The 21,526-nt window shown below is 35.9% G+C and overlaps 1 protein-coding gene across 7 annotated transcripts in view; it reads right to left on the bottom strand.

Annotated features, from left to right (window-relative positions):
* The window catches only part of LOC143246627 (cell adhesion molecule Dscam1-like), a 254,917-nt gene that overhangs the window by 133,857 nt on the left and 99,534 nt on the right, over positions 1-21,526 (bottom strand). For 6 of the 7 annotated variants that reach the window (XR_013026080.1, XM_076493668.1, XM_076493670.1 and 3 more), the window contains 9 exons: positions 20,284-20,445; positions 19,018-19,302; positions 17,796-17,915; positions 15,909-16,109; positions 13,856-14,003; positions 9,779-9,927; positions 3,937-4,068; positions 3,491-3,658; positions 2,783-2,853 (listed from right to left, as the gene is read on the bottom strand). Coding sequence is in view for 6 of the 7 variants with exons in the window: in XM_076493668.1 (XP_076349783.1) it covers positions 2,783-2,853; positions 3,491-3,658; positions 3,937-4,068; positions 9,779-9,927; positions 13,856-14,003; positions 15,909-16,109; positions 17,796-17,915; positions 19,018-19,302; positions 20,284-20,445 (1,436 nt within the window). In the remaining variant the exon portion in view is untranslated. The remainder of the gene's footprint in view (positions 1-2,782; positions 2,854-3,490; positions 3,659-3,936; positions 4,069-9,778; positions 9,928-13,855; positions 14,004-15,908; positions 16,110-17,795; positions 17,916-19,017; positions 19,303-20,283; positions 20,446-21,526) is intronic. The other variant, XM_076493667.1, reaches the window with a different exon arrangement.

Raw genomic sequence — 21,526 nt, 5'->3', positions numbered from 1 at the left:
CAGTAGTAGTACAGTCTTTGGACTCAATAATTAGATAATTATGTAAAACATCTAAAACTGGAGCTGATTCGCAATTTGCATATATTAGCACTTCTAAAATTCCCACAACTGTTTAGAGAGCAACATCCTGTACTGATTTCAGAAGTCTTGGCTAAAAACACACAGCCATAAATGATACAGTAAAGTGTTTGTAGTCTTGGAAACTATGGTGTTTTTTTGCATGCTTTCATAAGCCTATCAAGTGAATGTTTGATGTACTTAATCCCTTTCAAAGTATTATTAAGTTCTCAGTACCAGCAAGTTACTAATTACTTTAACTATTTAATATGTTTGTTTTTTTACACTTCAAGCACAATGCTTTGGCATCTGGCATATATGTCAATATTTAGCTGACTTCATGATTAATCTCGGTACTTACATTCAGTAGGTTCATCTCCATTAAATATACATGCAAATCTCATGCTGTGGAAGGTTTATAATTCTCAATGATTGGTGTGAAGATTTCATGAAGTATAGACCTTGTGGACCTTCAAAGAGGTTCTTGGATGAAGCACAGATAGTTAGAATGAACCTCTGGGACATTTTAGCCTGCCTATTTATATGTATATTCACTGTAGGTAATATCCCAAAGATCAGAAACATCATGGGTAATAACCCGAGTTTCTTGAACTTCATGGGTAATGTCTTGAACATCAGGAAGACCATGGGTAATGTCTCAAAGATCAGGAATTTCATAGGAAATAACCTGAAGATTGATAAGACCATGGGCAATGTCTCAAAGACCAGGATCTTCAGGGGTAATGTCTTGATTATCAGAAAGGTCATGGGTTATAATCTAGAACAGAGGTACCCAAACAGTACCCTGGAGGGTATGCAATGGTATTTAAGGAGGATTGCAGGTTATGAAATTACTAATTATTGAAAGAGTAACAAATAAAATAAAATAGTAAGACATTATAAAACAAATATACTAATATATAAATGTGAAATTAATAATGGTAATTCATATAAATTACATCAATTCCTTGTGCACCTGGCACTGTTATCTGCTGATTGACAGTTGTTTTCCAGTTACATTGATGCATACAAAATGGAAGCATAGAAACAATATAAATATGGAGACTGACTTTTGTTTGAAACTCTCAGACATCCACAAGACTGTTTCAACAAAGCAGTATGATCCTTCACATTACAGTAATTTTCCATATTCAAATCTCTTTTAATTGTCATTTTCTTAAAACTTGAAACAAGCTGGTAAGGTAGTAAAATGCACGTATGATACAATAAAACTATTTTTAATGGGTGGTGGTCCACAAATACAGTAACCAGGTTCTGCTCATTGGTAAACTTTAGGAACCCCTGATATGGAGTGAAAGCAGCTAGACAAAACCATCCACTGCCAACTGTTTGGCTACTCTTTAACAAAGAATAATTGGATTGACTGTTGCATTATAATGGCGGAAAGAACAAAGACATTTGGTAACAGTATTCTAACTTGCTACTTGCAGATTGTGAGAGCCATGCCAGGTTGGTGTGTAATGGTGTAGACCTGTTTTATTGGGTTTTGATTTAGCCACTAGTTAGAGCAATCATAGACAGAGTGCAATGCACTATTTTTCTTAACATTACTGCACTGATAGATATTTATGGAATGAGACATTGCTTACATATTTGAGAAGTGTGTGGTTTGGTTTGTTTTGAATTTTGCGTAAAGCTACACAAGGGCTATCTGCGCTAGCCATCCCTAATTTAGCAGTGTAAGATTAGAGGGAAAGCAACTAGTTATCACCACCCACCACCAATTCTTGGGCTACTCTTTTACCAACAAATAGTGGTACTGACCATCACATAATAACATCCCCATGGCTGAAAGGGCGAGCATAATTGGTGTGATGGGGATTTGAACCCATGACTCTCAGATTATGAGTCGAGTGCCTTATCCACTTGGCCATGCCAGGCTGGGAAGTGTGTGTTTTCATAGGTAACATTGGTAAGTACGTCTCTGTACTTACACCTCTAGAAACCAAGTATCAAGACTCATGAGAGGCAGAGCACAGGTTGCTTATCGTGTAGTTTTGTGCTCAACTTCAAACAAACAAATACAAATATTTCATCATTTTATTATCACTAACCATAGTTTTGAAAGTAAAGTTACTGATCAAGCAAAATGTATAATCCTTCCTCAGACTATAGGTTTGTCATTACATATAATTAAATTAATACTTTGAAACAATCAGACGTTTCCTGTTTTTGAAATTGTGTTAAACAAAGATCAAATTTGATCACATCCACAAAGTGCAGTCAGCTAATTCGATCAAGTTCTTCTATGAACCAGATTTTCATAACTGTGGTGGGCATGAAACAGACAGGTCATTGCTTGACAGCAAACAAAATAGCTTTGTTATTAAATTTAAAATGTTTTTACAAACCACCACAGTCACTCGGTGGTAAGTCTGTGAGCTCACAAAGCTATCAATACCCGTGATGAGCACAAGACACACAAACCGTTGATGAAAAGCAAACAATTTTCATAAACTGATTTTGTTTTCATTGTTTGAAATTAAGCACAAAGCTACACAATGGGTATCAAAACTGAGTATCTAGCAGTGCATGTCCACAGACATATTGCTGTGCCACTGGGGCCTTTTATTAATTGTCCTTGTGTTTTCTTCTATTTCCTGTTTTATTCATGGTTTCTATACAATGATAATAGTTTGCACAGAAATAGTTGTTTTTCTTTGTTATTCTGCTCAAAGCAAATAGGGTTTATTAATGTTCCTACCTTCCACGTTACTTTTATGGACTGAGCACCAGTAGCTTCAGCTTGAACATGAACAGGGGGTCCTCCAGGGGCTAAAGAATGAATTGGTTGAGAGAAGAAGTCAGTTTCCTAAGTTAATTACATAAAATACTACATGAAATGTGACAGTCACAAATTATTACATATGTTCCCTTTTCTTATGGCTTTTGTATCATTAAATAATTCCGTAGGAATATAAGTAATCGGGCTTTTAGTTTCACCTTTATGTGCTTCTTTTGATGCATTTAAGAAAGATTAAGTTTCTTTGTAAAGTAAAAATACTGTAATAATATGCATGTAAACAATGTTATATTGTTTATAAGAATCAAAGTTTCTTCATTTTCTGAATATTTTTTTATGAAATATCTATATTATCTCTACTACTATTGGTGAAACTCTGCTTATTTCAAAATATTATTCATTTCCTCTACAGAAAATGTTCAAAAAACAAACAAATAAACCTAAATGCCATTTTCAAGCTGTTAAAGTAATATTAAATTATAATACAGTGACGTCAACTACAGTTCAACGATACACATATTTATTGGATAATTTAAAATGGCAAATAGAATTATTGAAAAATTCAATAAGGGATATATAAACCCAGTAATATTTTTTACTTCCATTTTCTTTGTTTTTGTAGATTTAATTTCCAGAAAAGTTTGAGAAACATACATATATATATTCTACCTTCTTCATTTGATTTAGCATGTACAGCTTGACTTGCTTCGCTTGTTCCTAATCTATTGACAGCAAACACTCGAAAGGAATAACTCGTAAAAGGAAGTAAATTTGAAATAATAAAAGTGGTTTCATTTCCCCGAATTGTCGAATTTGATGACTGTTGCTGCCACTTATCTAAGACAAAGAATAAATAAATAATCGAAGTTATCAATCACTTGAATGGTTTGTTCTGATAAAGATACTAGGCTTAGATTAGAGTTTCAGAAAGAGAGGTATTGTGTTATTCTCAAAATGGACGATCACTTAATTTAAAGTAAAGTTTTGATTTTAAGATTACCTTTTTTTATTATAAAGAGACTTCCTCCACTTTGAACCAATATTTTCCCTCTGTTATAATCTGATATTAAAGAGATACAAATGTCTTAATGATTTAGATTCATTTTTAGCAGTACCTTCTTTTTTCTTCCATTGTACAATATATTCTGTTATAGGACTATTTCCCGTGAACGGTGGTAACCATGACAACGTGACACTTCTGCTCGTGAAAGACACTACTTTGACACTTTGAGGATTATCCGGAGGTTCTGTTGAGTAAAAAAAAACAACAAAAATGCATTTTTTTTACTCATAGGTTAAAGTACTCTTAATATACGAGGTATTACAATATGTTTATAAAACCAAAAAGTTAATGGTTATTGTACGTAGTTCTTCAGCTATTGATGGATATATTCGCTTATATTGCTTTTCCCCATCCTGGGATGGTTGTTAGGACGCTCGACTTGTCATCTGAGAGTCTAGGGTTTGAATCCCAGCCACATTAAATATGCTCTCCTTTCAATCTTTGAATTTCGCACAAAGCTACAAGAGAGCTGTCTGCGCTAGCCGTCCCTAATTTAGCAGTGTAAGACTAGAAGGAAGGCAGCTAGTCATCACCACCCACCGCCAGCTTTTGGGCGACTCTTTCACCAACGAATAATGTGAATGACCGTCACATTTTTACGTCCCCATGGCTGAAAAGACGAGCATGTTTGGTGCGAAAGAGATTCGAACCCGCGACCCTAGAATTACGAGTTGAGTGCCTTAACCACCTGGCCATGCCGGGCCAGGGTTGTGATAACAAACTGCCTTCCCTCTAGTTTTACACTACTAAATTAGGGACGGCTAATGCAGATAGCCCTGGTGTATATTTGCGAGAAGAAAAGTCAGTTATAAATACACAGCATGCCAGTGGTTGGAAATTGTATCATTTTACTGCTATCAATCGGACAGGATTAAGTATATTAAAGTTGCGTCACGATTTAGCTCGTCCAAAATATTTTTCAAGGGCAATTACTATACGAGATCTGTTAAAAAAATACGCGGACTGTTTGAATTGCAGTTGGTTCCAGGGGAATCCGCTTGGTGTCGCTAGGTTCGCACAAATCAGCTGATTACGACGCCATTTCCCGACTGCAGATATCTTCATTTGTGTATTAGCTACGCGGTTTTAAGTGAAGTGCGATTTTTTCGTTTGGCGGATTTCAGAATGAATGACCTGAAGGAGCAACGACTTGCTGTGAAATTTTGTGTTAAACTTGGAAAATCTGCGACTGAAACTTTTGCTATGCTTAACACGGCTTACGGTGATGTTGCTATGAAACGTACGGCATGTTTCAAGTGGCAGAACGTTTTAAGGATGGTCGACAGTCCATTGAAGATGATGAGCGTCCTGGACGTCCTTCCACATCAACTGACGACCCACACGTCGACAAAATCAACACCCTGGTGCGGGCAAATCGACGTCTGACTGTCAGGGAGCTTGCTGAAGAGTGTGGGATATCAGTTGGATCTTGTTACGAGAAGTTGACCGAAAAATTGAAGATGCACCGCGTTGCTGCGAAATTTGTGCCTCAGAACTCGTGAGTTTTTGGCCAAACACTCGATCACTGTTCTTCCCCCCTACTCACCTGACCTTGCTCCTTGAGATTTTTTCTTGTTCCCCAAACTCAAAAGACCCTTGAAAGGAAGAAGATTTGAGACGATTCCCGAGATTAAGGCAAATGCGACGAAGGAGCTGGAGGACATTACAAAAGAATCGTACCAGGACTGTTTCAACAAGTGGAAACACCATTGGGATAAGTGTGTGCATTGGGGAGGAGAGTACTTTGAAGGGGTCCCAGGCCTGTAACTTCTAAATAAAGTACATTTTGTTTTATGACGTCAGTCCGCGTATTTTTAGAACAGCCCTCGTATATATGCCATTCTAAAACCAGAACCGATTGTAATGAGGAAAAACAAAACAAAAACACAGATTAGTGACAAAAGGATAATTTTTATAAAATGTTTTCAATATATAATTTTTTGAGCTAACATATATCAGTATGGTATATTTAGATGAATTAATAAAGTATTCATAAACACTGATAAATCTGCAACATTAATTTCTCATAATGCAAGGCTATAATTATTTTATTAGTTTTAATTCTAGTAAATAGATAGCAGGGCGTTCTGTAAATGTATCTCATCTGTGCAATGCACCCAACGCTCAGAACTTAGTTAAGCTTGACAAATTAATAACTTATGTTTAATTTTATCCGAAATTTCGAAAGATATGGGATTATTGACAACGATCGATTTGAAGATAACTGTGCAGCACTTATCCAAATTTAAACCATCAAGAAAATTCACAAGGAGTTACTCATATTAAATTCAAAATACCCTCCAGTGGCTCAATGACAGGATAAGTTTTGCGTGCTTGCCACGCTAAAAAATCTGGTTTTGTTAACCGTGTTGGGCAGACTATGGATAGTCCATTATATAGCTTTGTAGTTAACAACAGTCAATATGTGAAGAAAAAAACTAAAGAAAAAAGAAATTATTATTTGCACAACAGTAACTGGTATAAAACTCAAAACTAACCCACCGGGAAACAAATTTTATAATAAAAAAATGCAACAGGATGAGATCCCAACAGAAATCCTTCATTAAGTTTTTATATCAGTAATGACGTCAAATAAAGTGGAGTCAGGTGTGGCCTGTTGAGCAGGATTCACACACTGTCAAATGGTGGATTCATGTATTCTTGGTTTCTCTGTTGTGCCCACAAAAACTAAACTCGGGCTTTATACTTTGAGACTGATGATGTGTTATAAGAGTGACAGTAAAATTACACTAATTGGTCAGTTTGTTTCTTTTTTAAAAATTTTCGCAAAACAAACTGTGGGCTATCCACAATTGCTGTTCCTAATTTTGAAGTGACACACTAGAGGGAGTGAGTGTATGTGTTATTTTCGTTTTGTTTTTTCAAAGCAAGGCCCCATTGGGTCATCTTCTGTGTCCACCGAGGGACAATCGAGCCCCTGATTGTGCCGTTGTGAATCCGCAGACTTACTGCTGTCCCAGTGGTCAACACTATCCACAGATAACTCTTGGGTTACTCTAATCGAATGATGAGATTGACCACTACAATATAATGCCTCTATGACTGAAAGAGCGAGCTTCTTCTGTGATGGGACTCGAACCCGAGATCAAAGTGGCTCAAGAGCTGACAGTGGATGCTGTATGTGTAACGTGAACGTAATAATAATTTATTGATGAAAAGTAATTTTATTCAAATATCGTTGTTAAGCAAAGAACTATGGTTTATCACGTTTTTTTTCCCACTACTAGTTTCGAAATTCGAACTTAAAACGTTGTCAGGTTTCAGAATTGTCGCTGAGCCGTTGGAGGATGGGGTAAGAGGCTTATATTATACAAATATTAAAAAAAACTAAACTTCAAACAGAAAATTACTACAATAAAATGTACACACGTTTCAAAGTGAGTTATAATAAGCTCTATTCTATATGCATTTTAAGATCTGTTCCCTGAAGTGTACTGCATAATTAATGTGACGCAAGTAATTAAACTAATCAAACTCACCTAGTGCTAGATTAAAGAGAACTTTAATTGCGTTTACCTTCTAATAGCGCCCTCTTAATATGACAGATCGCTGTGTCATTTCAGTGCATTTTAACAATTTCCCTCATGTATTTGAACACGAAACTATAATTAAGCCTTAAAATACTCTCAAACGGTGGTGTTCTGGTTTCCATGGAAAGCGAACTTTACCTAAATTACTATTATTTTAGTTATTAAACTAATCGTAGTATATCTAAAACACAACTGGTTTAGTCGTTAACTCGTTGAAACTGACTCCAAAAGAGTGTTGTAGCTACCATGATAACTGTAGCAAAGAAAGGAAACTCCTAGAAACGTTTACCTGTCCACTATCACCCGGCATGGCCAGGTGGTTAAGGCACTCGACTCGTTATCTGAGAGTTGCATGCTCACCCTTTCAGCCGTGGGGGCATTCTAATGTGACGGTGAATCCCACTATTCGTTGGTGAAAGAGTAATCCAAGAATTGACGGTGGGTGGTGATGACTAGTTGCCTTTCTTCTAGTCTTACACTGCAAAATTAAGGACGGCTGGCGCAGATAACCCTCGTGTAACTTTGTACGAAATTCAAAACAAACACTGTACACTGTTTTAGTTAGCAGTTCCGAGGTAGATATTTCGTAGAAACTCGGTACTTCTGGTACGTAACAAACCGAACACGTTTAGTTACTGGATTTTGTATAATACGAAATACATGAAACTTAACCTCATTTTCATAATCTCGGAGAAAAGAATTCCTTCGACTGCAGCTGTTAAACCTTTAATACTGAAAGTTCGAGACCACTTCAATAACTGATGTAATTACGCGAGCCTAATTTGAGTATTGTATCATACGATATAAATATAATATACTCATCGCTTTGTTATAACAACAGAGCAAACTTTAATTTCACTTCTGTTTTGTTTGTTCAACCAACTATGCGTTAAAACATTATTTTGGGCTTAGTAAATTAAATAACAGAACAGTTACTTATTTTCCATTATTCTACGTCATATAACACTGCTACCAAATTGTATTAATAATCGTAATAAGAGTAAAAAATCTAGATAGCTCTCACTGCGGAAAATATGAATTTTTTTTTCCAATATTTGAATTCTTACGTCATTATAACAAAAAATTGCTGAGATCAGGTAGTTTCGAGATGTGTAGAATTTCAAAAGCTTGCGGGAAAAGATAATGTCTTGACTTGCTCTCCGTGTAGAAAGAATGGTAGAGTGGTTAACATGCTGGGCTGCTGATTGCAAGATCAAACGTTCGAGTTGTGAAACAGTGGTATGAGTTGTGAGGACGTTTTAGCTGTGATGGTCAGTCTTATTATTTAATCAAGCGGATAGTGCTGATATCTAGTTGTTCTCTATTAGGTCATTAAATCAAGTTAGGCTATGCCTGACCTGGCTGTTAAGCCCACGTGCCCATAAAGTGATGTTAAAGATGAAAATACTAAAACACGGTGCTATATTTTTACGAAAGGTTTTCTTGTCACAATCCGTTGGGCCAGAAGCAACTGAGCGTTTAGCATGCCTAGATTGTAAGTCCGAAAGTTCATGGTTCGCGACTCTTCTCAGAAAAAACGCGTTCCGTATTTTGGGGCAGTGGATTTTCTGGTGTGCCATCAAGGTGATATTCAACTGCCACTACATGGTCAGATAAGAGTAGCCCCAGAATGGAGTGGACGCTATTTACTAGCTGCCTTCCTTATAGTAAATATTTTAGCTCAAAATTCTAGATGTTTAAGTGCAGACATCTCTTGTGTAGCTTTGCGCAAAAAAATTCAAAGCAAATTCCTCAGAATCCAGTTTCTCAATCATTACTACAAAAATGGTTTTCTGCATTTTTTCGCTAAGGTGCCTTTCAAACAGATACTGACACACACAAGAGACATTATAGCGAGAAAATGTACAGAAAACAAGTTTTGTAGTTTTGATTGAGAAATTGGATAAAAGCAAAAAAAAAAAAAAAACAAACAAGACCTTTTTTTTGTTTTGAATTTCGCGCAAAGCTACTCGAGGGCTATCTGCGCTAGCCGTCCATAATTTAGCAGTGTAAGACTAGATGGACGGCAGCTAGTCATCACCACCCACCCACAACTCTTGGGCTACTCTTTTACCAACGAATAGTAGGACTGACCGTCACATTATAACGCCCCCGCGGCTAAAAGGGCGAGCGTGTTTGGCGCGACGGGGATGCGAACCCGCGACCCTCAAGTCAGTTGAAGTTAAGTAAGCCTAACTAACAGTTAAGTGAGCCTCACTAACAGTTAAGTAAGCCTAACTAACAATCAATTAAGTAAGCCTAACTAACAGTTAAGTTAAGTAAGCCTAACTAACAGCTATGCCGGGTTAGGTTGATGCATCTGTGTATATATATTTATATTACCTTGTATAATAAGCTGTATATTTGTTTCATCATGACCAAAGGCATTCGAGGCTAGGCAGCTAAAAATTCCCGAATCGCTTCTGTCTGGATCAATGATGTGGAGATGCGACGTTTTACCGTCAGGCAAGAGTGTTTCTGTAAGAAGGTGCCTGGCGAGAAAAAAAAAAAAATAAATAAATGCGCTGAATAAATAAGTTTGTTGTTACTTGAGGTAACTGTAAACACAGATTATATCATGCAGTGAGAAAGAAACTGTGTCAAAAACTGTTAGTAAATAGAAACACAGGTATTTATTCATAGAGATTATGTTAATGAACTTAAAAAATAGAAAATAACAGAAAATAAACGTATTTGTTAAACCGAGTATTCGTGACAAACAACAAGACAAAGAATATCATCTCTTTTTATCGTGTTTACTGAAACATTTCTCTACCACACACATCACATACTTATCTAAAACTGCTGTGTCATTGAGTCTGGACTTCTCGAACACTAATAATTACAAATGTTATCACGCTTATATTTAAATAAGTCTGTGGTAACACATCTCTGAATTTAAAAAAAATAAAAGGAATATTGGGAAAATAACAAACAACTAACGTGTGTTTTAACACACATTTTAGGCCTACTGGTTTCTCATGCTACGCTAGCTTTCGGAGTTGAAAACACAACTTTTAAAGTATTATAATACAAATATAACATTTTATCTCTTATCATCTATCTTCCAGAAAAAGTTATGGTGTTTTGCAAAAGCTTCTAAGGCAACGACTTTAGCAAAACGAAAATCTAAAGGGCTATGTTTACATACTTCTGATTTTGGACAAATTATGATAAATGTGAAAAAGGGAACATTTGGAGTTAACACTATTTTTGTAAAAAATTTTGACCCTTCTTGTTTTTTTAATGCTTCATGAGCTTTTATTGTTTAAACCGTAAAATCTATTTCATATTGTATAGAAAATGTAATTTTTAGCAACAAAATATTCATGTTTCGTGTACACGGTATACTGAATTAAACAGTAAACCTATTGATGAGTTAATACGTTATGCGAGTGTAACAACACGTAATGATAAAGATCTAGTCTTCAGCATGACCAAAAAGCGTGTTCTGTTGTCAAGAGATGAGACATAACAGTTTCCCACGTTCTTGTTTCATGTAGAATATTTCATTTTTTTCTATTATTCTAGGTGCACGTGCTTTTTCACATAACACGTGGTTACAGAATTTGTTAAGTCGATTTTATTCTAGTTAGTTTAGTTCCCTTGTCATTACCTTTGAGATAACTCCTGTTCTGCCCACAAAATATTTGGCTACAAAGTTTCACTTTATCAATGAGAGATCAATAGATATTCTCAGGTGACAATCTCCCTTATTCTTGAATAGGGATGAACAGTCACGTGGGTAGCGCTAGTGCAAATTGCTTTGAGTCAATTTATTGTTATCAATTGAAGTAGGTAATGCAACATTTATACAGCCTGTAATATTATCTTGCAAGAAATGGTAAGCTTGAAAATGAAACTTCAGGTATTAGATCCAAATTGTGTTTAAATATAGGTTTGCTGTCATTGGGCAACACACTTTGTATCCAGGTTCTATTTACTTTTTGGTACAAACTCAGTTATAGTAGAAGTAACTATTACTTTATATTTACTCCCTGTAATGTAGCGAACTTACTTAATTAAACACTTTCGATAAATCACTTTACTTGAAATATGTCGTTAACGCAATATATGTTTGTGTATAACACTATAAACCTTAATGTTGTAAAAAAACATACAACCTGTAGCTTTGTCATTGTTGACATAAATGTACAAAAACAAAAACGAAGAATAAATTATAAAATAGCCTACTAGGTGGCGCTGAAAGGTGATCCTGAAACTAAAAAAAAACTAATCTTATATTGAAATTATAGTCGTGCAACGCTAGCCACATCAAATATTCAATATTCTAACCATACCTTTTAACATCAGACTCTAAGCCAAATACAAGGTGACACATGGCACGACATGGCATGTCTTCTCATTGCACGTGTATCATGTAATGTTGAATGTGATTTTGTATCCAAGTGTTTGATGGATATTTGTAACAGTCCTATTAATTGGCACGTGAATGGTTCTAACATCATACTCATATCTTTATCGGTAGTTCCTAATGGTATTAAGAGATAATTAAGAACAGTTTCATTGTTACCACTTATATAAATATGATCTTTTACACATAAAAATGTTCCATATACACTGCTTGCCAAAATCTTAAGGCCAATGAGCATAAAGAAAAAAAATATGCATTTTACGTTGTTAGACTCAACCACTTATTTGAGTAGAGCTTCAAAAGATGAAAATAAGAAACGGGAAAATAAAAATTAAAATATTTTTAGCATTTAATAGGGAAAATGTAAACACTATGAAATTAGCCTAAATACTAGCTGGTCAAAAGTTTAAGACTATACCAAAAAGAGGTCCTTAACAGGGTAGGAAATGCCCAACAAGAGGTCTCAGTAGTGAGTTGCACGGACGTCATTGCGAATAACTTCAAACATTCACTTTGGCATGGTCGAATAAGCGTTTCCAGTAAGCTGCCTGGAATGTTATTCCAAGTGGTGAAGATGACTTCACGAAGATCATGCACTGTTTAGAATATACTTCCCTTGCCATCCACCCCAAATATTTTCAATGGGGTTCAGTTCGGGCGAACACGCTGGATGGTCCAAAAGAATCTCGTTATTCGCCATGAAAAAGTCCTTTATTATTTATTGTACATTGCAGCATTGTCCTGCTGAAAGATCCAGTCATTTCCACACAAGCGAGGGTCTTCAGTCAATAAGGATGCTCTCTCCAACATGCCAGTGCAGCTAGCTGCTGTTTGACGCCCCTGTATAACTTGAAGCTCCATTGCTCCATGGAAGGCGAAAGCACCTCAGATCATGATGGTACCTCCTCCAATGTGTCGTGTAGAAAATGTCTCCGGTGGGATATCCCTATCGTGCCAGTAACGTTGGAAGCCATCTGGACCATCCAGATTAATTTTTTTCTCATCAGAGAAAAAACCTTCGTCCACTTTTCTACGTCCCATGTTTGGTGCTTCTCAGCAAAGTTTAACTGAGCTGTTTCGTGGTGTGGAAGGAAGCGTGGCCTTTGAAGATGTTTACAGTTTTTAAAGCCTTTCTCTCGTAGATGCCGTCTTATTGTTCTTGAGCTGCATTCTGCGTCCGTAAGGGCATTAATCTGGTTCGACGATCGGCTGGTGTCTTGCCGGACAACCCGTCGAATCCTCCTGCTCAACGCCAGCAAAATTTTCTTGGACCGACCACTTGAAATTCTTTTCCGTATTCCTCAGGGTCTTAAAAGAAATTTACAACATCAGTTTTACTACACCCAATCTCAACAGTGATGGCTCGTTGAGAGAGACCTTGCTTTTACAGCTCGACAATTCTGCCACGTTCAAACTCTATCAACTTTTTAGCCTTTGTTATGTTTTTACCCAATGTAACACAGGAGATGTCAACGGGAGATATTGACAACGCTAATGCTTGAACACAAATGACTAAATTTCGTTACATCTTTACCAATTAACGCTTTGTTTCAGTATGGTCTTAAACTTTTGACCAGCTAGTATTTAGACTAATTTCATAGTGTTCACATTTTCCCTATTAAATGCTGAAAAAAATTTTATTTTTATTTTCCCTTTTCTTATTTTCATCTTTCGAAGCTCTACTCAAATAAGTGGTTGAGTCTAACAACGCAAAATGCATATTTTTTTTCTTTATGTGCATTGGCCTTAAAATTTTGGCCAACAGTGTATTTTTCTTATACACCTGTACCGACTGGTTGGACTTGTGGATTAAACGATTCTTAAACCTACTGTCGATTCACAAGAAAGTAATTTTGTTCAACGTTTGTATTGCTTGAAGAGCAGTGAAACATTTTGTTCGAATATTTTTTAGTGTATCTTGGAATGAGGTAAACGTAGTTATTAAATAACGTGTAGAAAAGGGCAACAGTAAAATTATTATTCCGATAAAAGCTCCCTTATACTCTAGTGTAAGTTTGAGAAAGTTGTTATTTGTTTGAACAAGCCTTTTCGATTCTTTAACATCCAAACGTTGTTTATTCTTTAACCACAATATGGTTATCGGATTATCTCCTCCTGCTTCACATTCCAAGTTAACTTCACGACCTTTTCGAACAGTTTCCACTTGGAACTTGTTGTTGAAATGTGGTGGTTCTAGAAAATAGAATAATTAAAAAGGTTACAATTTTCTCATTTTTTCGCCCTCGTTCATTCATGTGAGGTACAGGGGGCGTTGATATTTAAGTGTTTGTTTGTGTGTTTGTGTTTTATAGCAAAGCCACATCGGGCTATATGCTGAGCCCACCGAGGGTAATCGAACCCCTGATTTTAACATTGTAACGATATTTAAGCAAATAATATCTGGAATATAACTCATCTCTGTTGTCAGAATTGAACACAGTACCTTTTTTTTTTTTTTTTTTTAAGGCATTTTGTATCAGTATCTAACCTTGATATCTAGTTCTCACTGCAAATAATTTCCTAACCTCTTAAACGAAAAGGATCAACCAGACAGACATCAATCTTGTAAAACTGACCTGTTTAGCATCGGGTACATTTATCTTAAACTTAAATCGTCAACGTGATTAAGGAATCGATACAATGGGAAGAGCTAGTCATTTAGTAAAGAGCATACTAATAGGAGGGAGATAGGCCTAATTTCCATGTGCGTCAGCCGTAAAAGATTAACATCACATTAGAGTGCACGAATACATCACGCTTGACGTTATGCATCTCGTTTGTAACCTCATCCGCGCCGAACTCCTTTACGAGTTTGTCACTTGATTTTTGTAGTTACCCTTAATAAATGAAATAAAATATGACCTCAACTTCAGACTGAAACTATATAAGCCTCTGGGAATATAATATCGACTAGATTTCTATTCTTGTTAATATAATATCGACTAGATTTCTATTCTTGTTAATATAATATCGACTAGATTTCTATTCTTGTTAATAACAATTAATTTTACATGCTTTTCACTTCAAGTATCGAATTATCTGTTTGTTTCGACGACCTGGTAAGTTCTTTGAGAAATATTAAAACATAAATGAACTATCAATGTTTTTTAAAATGCATTTTTGATCCATCAGCATCTCCTGTAATTTTCAGTACATATTAATAAAAAAACTGAGATTTACGTATAAAACAAATTACAAAATGAAACATAAAACTTATAACTGTTAAAACAGCCAGGAAGTACACATATTACTTATAAAGTCATATTTCCTTAGAGCGTTGTACTATAATTTTAAAGTTATGACAAAACAGGACAAGAAAATCGAAACAAAAGATAAAATATCAACAGTAAACAATGGAGAAAGCCACAACAAAGGATAGGACATCAACAATGCACAATAGAGAAAGTAACAACAAAGGATAACACATCAGTGCCCAATGAAGAAAGCCACAACAAAGAATAGGACATCAACAGTGCACAATGGAGAAAGCAACAACAAAGGATAACACAGCAACAGTGCACAATGGAGAAAACCACAACAAATGATAGAACATCAATAGTGCACAATGGAGAAAGCAACAACAAAGGATAACACAGCAACAGTGCACAATGGAGAAAGCCACAACAAAGAATAGGACATCAACAGTGCACAATGAAGAAAGCAACAACAAAGGATAGCACAGTAACAGTGCACAATGGAGAAAGCCACAACAAATGATAGGACATCAACAATATAGAGCTATTTAACAGTTGAGGTAGAAATAATTACCAGTTTTAACTACACTAACAACATAAATTATTTCTTTCAAGAAGAATACAATGAATATTTTGTGTTACAGAACAAACACACACACAAAAGATGTTGATTGATTTAAGTTTTCAATAATAAAAACTGTCATAAGAATTAGTAAACTGTCGGAATGTGATAAAAAAGAATAACACAGTAATGCATTGGTAACTTAAGTTTGTATCTAACAAAAAAGTGTTCTGAACATTTTCTTTGATAACATATAATAATCTCTAATCTCAAAGTTCTGTCGGTTATTAAATCTAATCATCAAAGAAACTCATTTCTTATGTTAATATAATTAATTCTGACCATTTATGTCCAGTTCGACAACCTTGCTGATTGAAGGCACAACGCCATTGGTAGCCTCACACAAGTAGAACCCAGCGTCTTCCTTCTTTGACTTGTAGATGATGAGGGTTCCGTTGTCATAAACATGAAGATGGGAGTTGCTGGTAATTGAAGAGTACTGTCCTGGTTCCTCAGTACCTGTGTGGAAAGAGTCCCTGAAGACTAGAAACAAATGTTTTGTAGTCCCCTCATCAGCAGTGATTCCATAAAACTCTTGCTATCACAAAGTAGTTTTCAGACAATTAACAACAAACAAATTTTGCCAGTTCAAGTGTTCCAGTAGGGTTTCTTCGTTTTCGAGACACGTTCCTAAATCTCGCTCTAAATTCATCAGAGTGGCACAGTGTGTGACAAAGTCGAGGGAAATGATTATACATAAGTTGTGTACACCCTCGGATGTTTTCTTTATTTACAAGAAAAACCTTGTACGTCACCAACTACTGAGCCTAACTTCCTTAAAGGACAGCCGAATAAAATTTTGGGACAGTGCATTCAGCGTGTCAATGTTGCCAAATATTGACTCAAGTACCGGTTGTGGAGTTTTAATAGAGTTGAATATGAGTTACTTCTCCAGGTTATGTGACTTTAAATACAGTCACATCTTCACATGAGATACCAGATGAAAAACTGTAAAGGGTGAATTATTCCCTCTCGAGACTCAAAAACTTATTAATATAAATAAATTAGGACAGTTTTCGCGTGTCATATATCTCAATGTAACAGATGTGATAGCAAAATTTGTCACTCATTGAACAAGATGGCCTCTATAAGGTACAACATGTTTCAATAAACTGCTCTAAATGTGTTGTTACAAATAATTCAAATTCATTGTCAATTGTAAGGTGATCTGGCATGGCCAGGTGGTTCAGGCGCTCGACTCGTAACCTGAGGGTTGCGGGTTCGATTCCCCATCGCACTGAACATGCTCGCCCTTTCACCCATGTGGGCGTTATAATGTTACGGTCAATCCAACTATCCGTTGGTAAAAGGGTAGCCCAAGAGTTGGCGGTGGGTGATGACGACTAGCTGCCTTTCCTTCACTCTTATACTGCTAAATTAGGATAAAATAAATAATTAATTCACGTCGTTGGAGTTAAAATTAAAATATTAGTTTCCTAATAATTCACAGCTTATTTTACTTTCTGTAACTATGTTTAAACATCTAATATTATGTTGTATTTATATTATCAAGTAATTAATATGTATATTTTTAATTGGTTCGGTTTGTTTTGGATTTCGCGCAGAGCTACACGAGGGCTATCTGCGCTACCCGTCCCTAATTTGGCAGTGTATGACTAGAGGAAAGGCAGCTAGTCATCACCACCAACCGCCAACTCTGAGGCTACTCTTTTACCAACGAACAGTGGGATTGACCGTCACTTATAACGCTCCCACGGCTTAAATGGCGAGCATGTTTGGTGTGACGGGGATTCGAACCCGCGACCGTCGGATTACGAGTCGTATGGCTCAACCACCTGGCCATATCGGGCCTGACAGAAGAAAGGCAAACAAGATATTCAAATTTATTATTATGATATTTACAGCCATTACCAGAACTTGTGGCTCAGTCATTACACAGATATTGTTATAAAAGGAAACACTTTACAGTATTGTAAAGTTCTGATGACCTACTGATAAGAATTTTAGAATACCATTTCGATTAACAATGGAAGCCATCCCGGCATAGACAGTGCTGTCACCTGCCTGATAGATGAGCTTAGTTTTAATCATTTCTAAATAGAAGCCATCCCGGCATAGACAGTGCTGTCACCTGCCTGATAGATGAGCTAAGTTTCAACCATTTCTAAATCACTAACATTCACGACACGGAAGACAATAAAATCGAACCCTTAGCTTTGCTCCAATGTATGTTTGGGGCAGGAAAACCTCGAGCTTGGCAATCAAGTTTGGAGTCTACGCCTTTGGTAACAGCAATATTCTTTGGTTCGATCTTCCAAGTAGGCGGAACTGAAAAAAACAACAACAACAACAAATATTCAGATCACATTCAATCAACAATACACGCAATTCTATGTATAAGGACACGATATTGGATAATAATACGTGCCTCAAACAACACGGCATTTTTTATCTCAAGGGAAGGAAAAACAAAGACACGAATAATAAGCTATTGAATGTATTAAATAATAAAATGTGTTCTTCAGCTGGAACACAAATTGTAGAGTGTGTTTATCTCTATCCCTCATTAACTTAGAGGTAATATTACTCTAAAGGAAGGTAAATAATGTCACTCAACGCCAACTCTTAGACTACTCCTTATAAAAAGTGTAACTGAACTTATAAAATATAGGGAACACAACTGGTTAAGAGCACCTACCGCCAATCTTTGGGCTACAATTGTCTGCTTAAATCTTGGGGTTTGACTTTTACACTTATAATGCATTCACGGCCCACAAATGGGGGCCACGTTTTTTGTTGTTGTTTTTTTCGGTAGCATTGAACTCTAAAAGCCACGATGCTGTACACTAGTACTGGCCCGTGCTCAAAATGTAGGTGTAAACAATTTTCAAAAACTGCATTTATAAAAATTCCCCCAAATTAGTACGGAATGAATGACCTTGAACAACGAGAACGAGAGACATACATATTTTTGTTGAAATTAAGAGGTTAAGAATTACTGAAATTGGAGAATATATGTGTTAGTTTTGAGTTAAGAAACTGCTTTGGAGTGTTACGTGATTTAAGGAACAACAAACGACCACAAGACATCGGTCAGGATGTACGACATGGGCCAGAGTTTTCTTATAACTTAAAATATTTGCTGTCTATGCTAATACAGATGTAAATATCTCATGAGCATGAGGTTTTGCTGTACTGCATGGTTAAAAAATTTTGAAGTATTGCTCCGCAGTAAGATTAGAGTTTCAGTGTTAACAATCGTAAATACCACAACATTTACTGCGAACTACTTCTGTTATCTTAATAATAGTGTACAATTAATTTTTAATTAACTCCTCAGAAATAAAACTGCGCTTCATCGCGATCTTGGAATTTGACTGTTGACGTTTTAGTCCATATGTATTATAAATGTTCAGGTGGAGACACTTACCATGGATAACCATGGTAGCCGTGTGGTTTGAGATTCCAGCTGAGTTGCTAGCCTGACAGGTATAGTTTCCGTTGTATTCTGGGCGAACAGAATCGAACACTAAAGTTGATGAAAAGTCAGTGACACGAAGTTCTCTGATCCCCAGGTAGTCAGCAATGTTCCGTCCGTCTTTCAGCCACCTGATGTCCACTGGAGGATCTCCCTTTGTAACAACACACATGACGTTGAACCTCTGCCCGAAGTGAAGAGAAGGCGGGAATCTGAATGGCTCGATGAAGGGCCGGACTACAGAACAATAAGGAAAACAATACAGGGTAGCCCGTAAGTCCCTACCCATCCATATGTTATTATGTTGTATTCAATTACGCATGTGTTATAAATTTGTTTCTTTTTTTTCAGAGAAATATGGCCGATGTAAGCCAATTTGCACTTGAAGAACGTATTGTGACAAGTACGTGGGTACTTGAGCGCAAGAATACTGGTGACACCACACAGATATATTGGATACATGAGATATATGGATGGGTAGGGACTTACGGGCTACCCTGTATATGTTTCAATCCTCGTGGTTTTAAATCCAAAAAGATACTATCTTAATTTCATACTGTTAAAAGCGAGGTAGCAGCTAAGTTTACCGACTTGAAACGCTCAAATATAGGGTTCGATTCTCTGCAGTGGACATAGAAGGTAGCCTAATGTGATTTTGCGCTAAAATAACCAAACTAATAATGGTAAAACGGAATAAGTAAGGTAAATGTTGTAGACAGCTTTTTCATTAATATCTCACTTTTATTATAAAGCTTGTTGTTTTTCTGTTTTTTTTTTTTTTTTAAATTCGCGCAAAACTACAGGAGGGCTATCTGCGCTAGCCGTCCCTAATTTAGCAGTGTAAGAAGAGGGAAGGCAGCTTGTCATCACCACCAAACGTCCAATCTTGGGCTACTATTTTACCAACGAATAGTGAGATTGATCGTCACATTATAACGCCCCACGATTTAAAGGGCGAGAAAATCCATTGTGGGAGATTCGAACCCAAGACCCGTAGATTGCGAGTTAAACGCCCTAACCATATATGAATCAAGAAACGATGAGTTTGCTCGAAAATATTATAGATTTAAGTTTTTTTGTGTATTAACAATACAATATTACATGGAACACAATATGAAATAACACTTAGAAAAGGTTGAAAATGTAAAATAGATGTATAAACCAGTAATATTTCAACATTTGTAAATAACATCATTAGTGACATAATTACAGCATTACCTAAAACAGATATTAAAATGCTATTTTCAGCCGTTCTACCCTCCTTGTCATTTGCCTGGCAGACATACGTTCCTTCATCAGTGGTTCGATCAACATTTTGCACAATCAGGGTGCCGTTTGTATAAACTTTCTGTCTGTGGTTGTATGGTAAGCTAGCGCCCTCTATTGAATATACAAAAAACGGTTAATGTGGAAGGTAGATGAACTTTTGATTATTTTCAACTAATACACAACTTAATGAAGTATAATTGTAAACATTCGTCCAAGATACTGCGCTGAATTAGTGATAAGTCAATATATTTATTAAATTCATTTTTTTTAATTATGGATTTATTTTTACTTTTCTAAGTTAAAACTCTAAATGATGAATTATAAAAAATATTTTATCAAGATAAAAGATACACAAAGAAATTATGTTTTAATATAAGAAACTAAGTAATTCGTTATTTAGTGTGTCGTACCAAACGTTTTTGCAGTTTGTGTCGTGTCAGTTCAAAATTACAGGTTATTAGAAATACCAGTGACAGATAGTAATAAAGGAACACAATATGACGTGTTACAGTTCGTGTAAACACACAGTAAATGGAACAAACTATCAGAAGTTTCGAAGCTGGACTTACATTTTACAGAAGTGTTGAAAACGTAAGTAGTGATGTAAATAAAACCACGAGAAAAAAAACATCAAGCTAAGTCATTCATTACAAAATTAATAAGTTACATCCTGTACTTTCTAATGCTATCAACAAAAACATCAATGTTGTAGATGATGTTAAAAACCAATGACCGACCAACAGAAACATAGATGAAGAAGGACATTGAAACAAGTTAATGACCACTCTATCGATCAATTTGAATAAAAACACAGCTATTGTGAACTCAAAACCTCAATAAGCGTTCGATTTCATTTACAGTTTTTGTAACAACACGTATATCTATAAACAAAGAAGTACCTTGGATTCGGTTTCACAGAATTAAGAAAAATACTCTAAATTTAGAGGTCAAAATCATTTAGTGCGAATACTGTGAAACTATATTGCATTCATTTAGTGTGTAGCAATGTTAAAATATATTGCTCTTATCCAGTGTGATATGCTGTAAAACGTTGTTCGTATTTAGTGTGATGTGCTGTAGAACTTTTTTAACTCTGCGTGATATGCTGTAAAATTTTATTGAACTCATTTCGTGTGATATGCTGTGAAACATTACTAAACTCATTTAGTGTAATGTACTGTAAACCTTTAAA

This window comes from Tachypleus tridentatus, chromosome 3, assembly GCF_004210375.1.
Source record: "Tachypleus tridentatus isolate NWPU-2018 chromosome 3, ASM421037v1, whole genome shotgun sequence".
In the NCBI taxonomy this organism is placed as follows: Eukaryota; Metazoa; Arthropoda; class Merostomata; order Xiphosura; family Limulidae; genus Tachypleus; species Tachypleus tridentatus.
Note: the sequence above shows the minus strand (reverse complement) of the source record. Positions and strands in the feature narration are given on the sequence as shown.